Source organism: Cryptococcus neoformans, chromosome 13 (assembly GCF_000149385.1).
Source record: "Cryptococcus neoformans var. neoformans B-3501A chromosome 13, whole genome shotgun sequence".
Taxonomy (NCBI): Eukaryota; Fungi; Basidiomycota; class Tremellomycetes; order Tremellales; family Cryptococcaceae; genus Cryptococcus; species Cryptococcus deneoformans.
In genome coordinates this window covers 752,381-759,686 of record NC_009189.1, presented here as the reverse complement: position 1 = coordinate 759,686, position 7,306 = coordinate 752,381, and the positions used below count along the sequence as shown (strand labels likewise).

Here is a 7,306-nt window from a genome sequence, read left to right as displayed (position 1 = left end):
CCCATTGTTTACTTCCCCTGATAACGTCCCTGATAACTCATGGGTGTCCACGTTCACGTCCTTTTTCTGATCCTCGCTCAAAAACCTCTGCTTGATCGCTTCCACCTCCTTATGAATGTCGTCAAGGGGCATCACTTCCCCATTAATACTAGGAGAGGAAGGGGTAAGCGGCGGCGAAGAAGAAGAGGATTTAACCTTGCGAGATTTAGATTTAGAAGTTGGTGAATTATTATTATTAATGCGTGGGGTTGGGGTTGTAGAGGTCGACGTAGATAAAGCATCAGCTTCCGTTGTAGCAGCAGTACTGGAGGCTGGAGGTGGTAAGGATTGAGATTGAGGTTGGAGTTTGGTTGATGGATTGGTCGCTTCTCGTCCGGAGTCTCCAGATAACTCTGATTCAGAGACTCGGACGTTGTTTAGGAATTGACCCTTGATTTTTTCGACTTGTTTGTGAATATCGGATATGGGCATCACATCTTCTTTCACCATGTTCTTCGCCGAGCTTGAATGAGGAGCTGAGGGGTATTGACTTTGGCTTTGACTCTGGGTAGAGCGTGGCTATAAACACCCGCAATCCGCCGTTAGCGAGAAATTATTCGCATGAGCGAAAGGATGTAAAGAGAAGTGACATCTCAACTACTAACCTCCTCCTTATCCTTCTCCTTCTCTTTCTCCTTTATCTTCCCCTTGTCCAGCTCCTGCAACACCTTTCCCCCTTCCGGGCGAGAATCGCGCAACTCCTTACTCCAAGTGGACGTCCCGCTCAACGACATCTCTCGAAGCCCACGTATTACCTGATTGAGCTCCTCAACTTTTGCATTCAATTGATGCACCTCGTTCCCTCCCCTTCCTCCTTGATAACCAAATCCTTGAGCCTTGTTCAGGGCCACCACCTCATTCAAAGCCTTTTCCAGACCCTTCGCCCGCTTATGTGTCTTCCAAGCCAACACAGCGGCTGTACCAGCCAACAAAGCGGCGACGACTGTCGTTCCAGTACCAGAAGATGTAGATGAATATGAGTACACCTTTGCCGTTGCATCCCGAGGCGAAGAGGTGACGAGAGGGTCTTCGTCAAGGATTCTGGCCGACGCAGGTGGGAAAGCGAAGAAAGGTTCATCGAACGCCGCTAAACCCGGGAAGCCGAAAAATCCAAAGGGTTGTGATAGACGAGAGGAAGAGAGGGCATCGTTGTAACCGGAGCGGTATGATTCATGAAGAAGCTTGTCAAGAATAACTCTGTTCTTCTTGTCTGTCGCCGTGGGTGCTGTGGTTTGCTCGTCTGTCGTTTGGAGTTTTCTCATGAGCTCATCGTATAATAATAGTAGAATGGGTTTACGTACGCTCCGAAGAAATAGCAGTAGTAGTAGCAGTAGAAGTAGTTTGATCATCCGAATTCCCAGCAAAGCTCGTAGCGGCCACTACTAAGCCCATTAGCATGAGTTCACATGCATACATGCATATACGCAACGCTTACCATTCCCGGTCTGTACCTGCTCCTGCTCCTTCTCCTTATTCGACCCTTTCTCCCACCTCTTCACCCATACCCTCCCCCATCCCTTGCCACCTTCGTCCTCCCAAGTCTTCTCGTCCTCCCAGACTCTCGTGCCGTCGGGCTGGACATGGTGCTTGTGTCTGTGTTTCGGCGCAGGAACCGCAGTGGGCTGTGCATCTTGGGCAGTATCTTGAGCTTTTCCTTGAGACCGGTCAGAAGACCACATTATCGTTGTTCTGTGAGTTGAGCGACGATGCAGATGTAAATGTGAATGCAGTATAATAAACGATGGAAATTGCTCGAAAGGTGGCGTCACTGATCGCAGCAATAGCCGTCGGCGGCACCCGGTCAATCAAGGTGGAGGTGTAATCCTAATTGGCGGAACCAAATTGTAATCTTCCCTTCCGTTTCACTATTCTTCACCACAGTTGTTTCTAATCGTCTCGTCATATGTATCTCTCTAATCGTTTCTCTGACAGTGACGGATCAGCGTTCACGGCCGTCGGCTTACCATACAAAAAGCTTTAGTATAACCCGCTAGCACCATCCCGTACAGCTGCACCAAGCTACTTACTGGCCGGCGACCAAGCCATGTACTCATGACAGTACAGGATCGGCCCGGCGACCGGTGGCCGGCTGTACATCCCCCGGTCTACCTCGCATAACTAATGATCCTGCGGTATCTTCATGCCTTCCCATGGTTTGATCATGAGATATACATCAGATATATAATATATATATCTGACCGAATTTGGCAAAATAAAATATGCACAAGGCAATGGTCCGCAACCCTTAATCAGCATGCCATTCCTCGAGCTCTCTCCGGCGCTCAACAAGCTCCTCGACCTTTTCACCTTCCCTATCGCTCACCTCATCGTGGTTCCCTTGAACAATATCTATCACTCCATCCGTTACCTTATCTATGGTCGACCATTCCCCAACTGGTCTTATCGTATCTACATCGCCATCAACCGACGACGTATTCTCGCCAACTCGTACAGCTGGCATAGAGTGGCTGCTCGAGATGTTGAGGAGGATACTTTGCCTACGATGTCTATCAAGTATACTGCGGATTGCGATTTGAAAAAGATTGATTGTCCTCCCTTTGTCGAGGCGGAATACTCGCCCGAGGTGTTGGAGAAGACGAGGGGGATCACCATTCGAGAGGCCGTACCAAGTTTCTGGATTCAGAAGAGGGGCGGTAAATCGGTCAGCCCTTCCCTGCTTTCTGTCCATTCTACACCTAGTATTTTGCTAACAGTGGCTTCAGGAGCTAGACCGAGCGGCTTCTCCAGGCGAAAGAGTCATATTCTTCATCGTCGGTGGAGGCTACATGGTTGGACATCCTCTTCGCCTTCATACGGCTTGGTCGCTCGCCAAAATGACCAGCGCTCGAGTTTTCTGTACGTTGCGTCTGATCACTAGACCCAGGACAACTTGGGTTACATAAGGGCAAAAAGCTGATCAAGAATGTGTTTTTAGGCGTAAACTACCATAAATCGCTTTCCGACGCCACAGCCTTCCCTTGTTCCTTACTCGACACCTTGGCAGGCATCCAATACCTTGTCGAAGAAAAAAGTTTTGAAACCAAAGTGCATTTATAATCCGTGCAGGTCGACATTACTGCAAGCTGATCGGTCTTGATTTTAGAACATCATGTTATGCGGAGACAGCGCTGGAGCAAATGCATGCCTCGCCCTCGCCCGATGTCTGGGAGAGATGGAAGATTTGGGTTCAAAGCGGTTCGGCCAAGTCGGTTCACTCTGTCTCCAATCCGTAAGCACTTCAGCTCAATAATTCTCAAAGAATGTCCCCTTTTGTTTTCTTATGGTTAGAATTTATAATAGGTATGGGGCGATTTGACTAGCTCATCTCCGAGTATCAAAACCAATCGTTACAACGTACGTTTCCTTTCCTACCTATTCATCCGTCCTCATACTTGACTCTAGGACTACGTCATCGACCCAGAAACATCTTACATTCCCTCCCATACTCGCCATTTCCCCAACAGAACCGACCCTTACTTCTCCCCCGCCCTTGCTCCCTCTGGCTCATTCTCTCATCTTGCTCGACACCGGGTCAAAGTCTACGTTTCAGCAGGTTCGGCAGAGAAATTCTACGATGAAACCCTAACGCTATACGCGGGGATGAAGAGAGATAAAGTCAATGTGCGGCTCCGCGTCGTAAGTCCAGTCCAAAACCACACAGAAACTGAGGGGGTTGGATGAATTGAAAGCTAAACTATGAATAGTTTGAAGGTGCAGTGCACAGTGATTTCATCTTCTTGGACAGACCTGATATCCCGGGCTTGGGATGGTCGTGGGAGATCATGAAGAAGGACATCGCAGAGTTTTGGGAAGTCACGGCATGATGCTACAACATAATTTGGCCCACTGTTGTGTGTACACTGGAAATAAGTCGGTAAAACGGCTTTGCGCCGTGTATATTGTTTATGGTCAACTGACATTTCCAGCGCCATGTATACTGTTCAAATATTGGTCAAATGACATTTCCAGACTCTGTAGTATAAACTCTGCACGAGCTATGTCTTGCTACTTCTGAATCAAGTTCAGGGATCGGAAAAGGAAGAAGGGATCGCACTATATGCAATGCAAGTGACTGGTCGACCACCGATATAGTTACTGAAACTTCAAGTTAGTTTTAGTTATACACCACCATATGATAACTTTTAGCTTATTACATCGCCCCCCCGCATAAAAAAGATCTTCATTTTACGTCCGTTTGCTCACTTCTATTTTTTTGTAAACTTTTGCAGCCCGCAGTTCTCGGAACTACGTAAGCACATGTACAGTTGTCCTCGGATCAGACCGTACGTACATACACAAGCATTAGTCGAACATTTTCTAGACTCTCCATCATCCTCATTAAAACGTACTACCTTCTTCGGGACTGCCGCCATTGCCATTAGTACGGAGGTGCTGAGGGAATACTCAGCCTCAACAGCAGATTGCGTTGTCAAATGTCCATATGTATTACCATTCGGCCGATTCTGTTGGATATTGGTATTCAATAGAACGTGACAAATTACCATGCCTACGAATCCGAGATCTCTCGATCTTTCAATTCGTTCAGCAACAGCGATTATTTATGCAAAGATAGCCGTTCAGTTTTCTTTCCTGGACTTAGCTTATTACACACTAGCGCCGCATACCTGTGGCATCCATTGCGCATCTGCACATACATGGCAGCTTTGATGCTTTAAAATTTGCATTTCGTCCAACTTTCGCTACGCTGATCGTCGACCACAAAAAACGCTGGGCGAGACTATTATGATGGGACCTGCAGCGGCTTAATTCAATCTATTACTGCTTGGGCTTAATATCCCAAAAATGACTAACGCGGCCCTTTTGCGGATTACCTGTACTCACGTGACTCTCGGACACACGGCAATCTCGGACATATCACACTACTGTATTTCACGATAATTAACATCTATATCTCCACAATGGCCGATTCTATGACCCTCGCACTTGAGCACAAGATAAACAACCCCGTGAAAGCTATCAGAAAGTTGCAGATTTATACGGGGTCTCAAAGTCATCCCTCTACGACACCGGCGTACACTCGTCCCATACGGCCTCGGCCCCTCGACACCTCTATCGTGCAAGAAGAGGAATTGGTCAAAAAGATCAATGAGTATGCTGAGCGAGACACTCTCTTGACGCCAAGATATGTCGTAGAAATTGCAGGAGCGGTCTGTGATGGAGAATTGGGCGTTAATTGGGGCTCGCGGTTCTTCCAACGACACGGCGATACCATACATTCACGCTTTTCTCTTACAAAGAGCTCGGACGTCTACAAGCAGACATTCCAAAGACGCGCAGAGCCTTTTACTACCTTGTATGTATCTTTTAGTGTTTGTCAAGTATTTAAATGCTTTTCGCAGGTCAAAGAGGTGTATGGTACTGGTCTCTACGCGCCCCACCTTATCTTCAACATGGATGAAGTTGCTTTCGAGCTCTCGAGCTCTCGAGCTCTCGAAGAGTGCGGAGAGTTGCGCCTCGTGGCCATCCAAAGAATGGCCAAGCTGTACCACCGTCAAATGAGCACATCACATCTGTGGCTTGCATCGGCATCAACTCTGCGCCAGTTCCTCCACTGATCATCTATCAAGGCGCACAACTGCAAGAAAGTTGGTTCAAGGTGCGGGAGGAGGGCGACAGGTGGTGCGCCAAGGCTGGATCAACAGTTATGTGATGTTGAAATGGCTTGAAGACGCCTTTGATCCTTATACTCGCGATATTGCCAATAGCGGTCGTGATCGACGTCTACTCATCCATGACGGTGCTGAATCGCACACCAAGGTTGATTTCCTTGAAGCCTGTTGGGCTCGGAACATTGTTGTGATTCTTCTCCCTGCGAAGATGAGCGGCAGATTCCAACCTCTCGACGTCGACTTCTTCAACACCCTCAAGGCGGCGTACCATCGTCAACTGGATGAATACCAGCTTGGTAGCTCTCTTAGAGGGGTGGCCAAGGGGATGTTTTGGGGGATGTGCAACGCAACCTCAGTCCGACATCCCCATAACTGTAACCCCAACCAACCTGTTTCTTGGCTCTTACTCTCTTCTTCTATGCAACAAACTAGTATTACAACAGATCTATCGTTGCTCGCTACTGGTGTGTCCTAGTTCTACTTGCAATTACAAATATGTGTTGAACTGGTATTCACTCAGCACCTTCGTACAAACAGTCTCAGAAAGCAGTGTACAATATAGTGATGCATACCTGGTATTCACTCAGCACTTTCGTACAAACAGTCTCAGAGAGCAGTGTACAAGATAGTGATGAGGAAAGATCAGAAAGCTACAAAAGAGAAATTTACAGTAGGGTATAGAATCTGAACGAAAAAGACCACGTAGTCATCTATCTAAACGAGCAGCTAGACTAACTCCGTCAATATGGACTGAAACTTCACCATTTCGTCGCTCGCGGCATCTAAGAACCTGAATTCTCAGAGCTGGGGTTATTATTGGGTACATGAAACCTGGCGGGTAGCCCGAGCCTATCGGCATTCATGCCTGTGGCATTCATAAGGGCATCCGCCTGTTCTTGGATGATTCCTACTTGGCTTGGATCATCTATCCTGATGCGATTACTGGTGGTGGTGGTTGACGTTGTTGGTGGGGGAGGAGAGGGTAACTTGCCCAATAGGATGAGGTGATGCAGCACTGCTCAGCCATCGCAAGAAGTCTTGATCTTCCGGTGCTATGTGAACTGTGAGATCAGAAGGGCTCAAAGTTATGTGCTAAAATGATTTACAAGTGGGGTATAGCATAGATGGTCCTCGAACTCTACATCCCTGGCTGGATGGCGCTTTACCAGCAACTCTGTGAGGAGGGCGAACGTGTCGTCCTGTTTGTCGGTGCGGTCGACTAGGTGCTCTAAAAGGATGTTGGTGGATAGTTCTTGGGCAATGGAGTCGTTGCCCTGAGGTGAGTGCTCCGATGCATTCTTGGTAGTCTTGACCTATTGCGGTCGATAGACACCATATACTACAGCCAACGTCACATCATCAATCTCAAAAGTTCTTTTCAGACTAAATGAGGTCTAACTCACTGAGACAAAAGTGGTGCACCTCCTGCCCTCCTTAGCAGTATCCACCCTTGACACACGAATAGTATCGCCTCCGTTCAACACTCGAACACGGTTCCAAACCCTCAACTTTTCCTTTGATATTCTCTAAGCTCATTTGTCGGCAGGACATTGTGTTGAGTCGTGATCGCGTTCACGAATTTGTTCACCAGGCTGGGTTGAATGATGTCTTGGGTATCATTAGTCGGGGAGGGCAAA

The 7,306-nt window shown here is 47.8% G+C and overlaps 3 protein-coding genes across 3 annotated transcripts in view; 2 read left to right on the top strand and 1 right to left on the bottom strand.

Moving 5' to 3' along the window:
* The window catches only part of CNBM2300 (hypothetical protein), a gene marked incomplete at both ends in the record, with an annotated part of 2,567 nt that extends 849 nt beyond the window's left edge, over positions 1-1,718 (bottom strand). Inside the window, 4 exons of the mRNA XM_766980.1 lie at positions 1-558; positions 645-1,279; positions 1,341-1,418; positions 1,475-1,718. The exon at positions 1-558 is cut by the window's left edge and continues 578 nt beyond it. Coding sequence (XP_772073.1) covers positions 1-558; positions 645-1,279; positions 1,341-1,418; positions 1,475-1,718 — 1,515 coding nt within the window. The remainder of the gene's footprint in view (positions 559-644; positions 1,280-1,340; positions 1,419-1,474) is intronic.
* Positions 1,719-2,293: 575 nt separating this feature from the next.
* Positions 2,294-3,863, top strand: CNBM2290 (hypothetical protein; the record flags this gene model as incomplete). Its single annotated transcript, XM_766979.1, has 7 exons — positions 2,294-2,701; positions 2,763-2,895; positions 2,975-3,084; positions 3,143-3,268; positions 3,340-3,393; positions 3,442-3,675; positions 3,744-3,863. 7 exons carry the CDS (start codon positions 2,294-2,296, stop codon positions 3,861-3,863), a joined length of 1,185 nt encoding a protein of 394 aa, XP_772072.1.
* A 1,095-nt stretch (positions 3,864-4,958) lies between these two features.
* Positions 4,959-6,350, top strand: CNBM2280 (hypothetical protein; the record flags this gene model as incomplete). Its single annotated transcript, XM_766978.1, has 4 exons — positions 4,959-5,357; positions 5,400-5,572; positions 5,628-6,133; positions 6,190-6,350. The coding sequence occupies 4 exons, from the start codon at positions 4,959-4,961 to the stop codon at positions 6,348-6,350; spliced, it is 1,239 nt and encodes a 412-aa protein (XP_772071.1).
* Between the last annotated feature and the right edge of the window lie 956 nt (positions 6,351-7,306).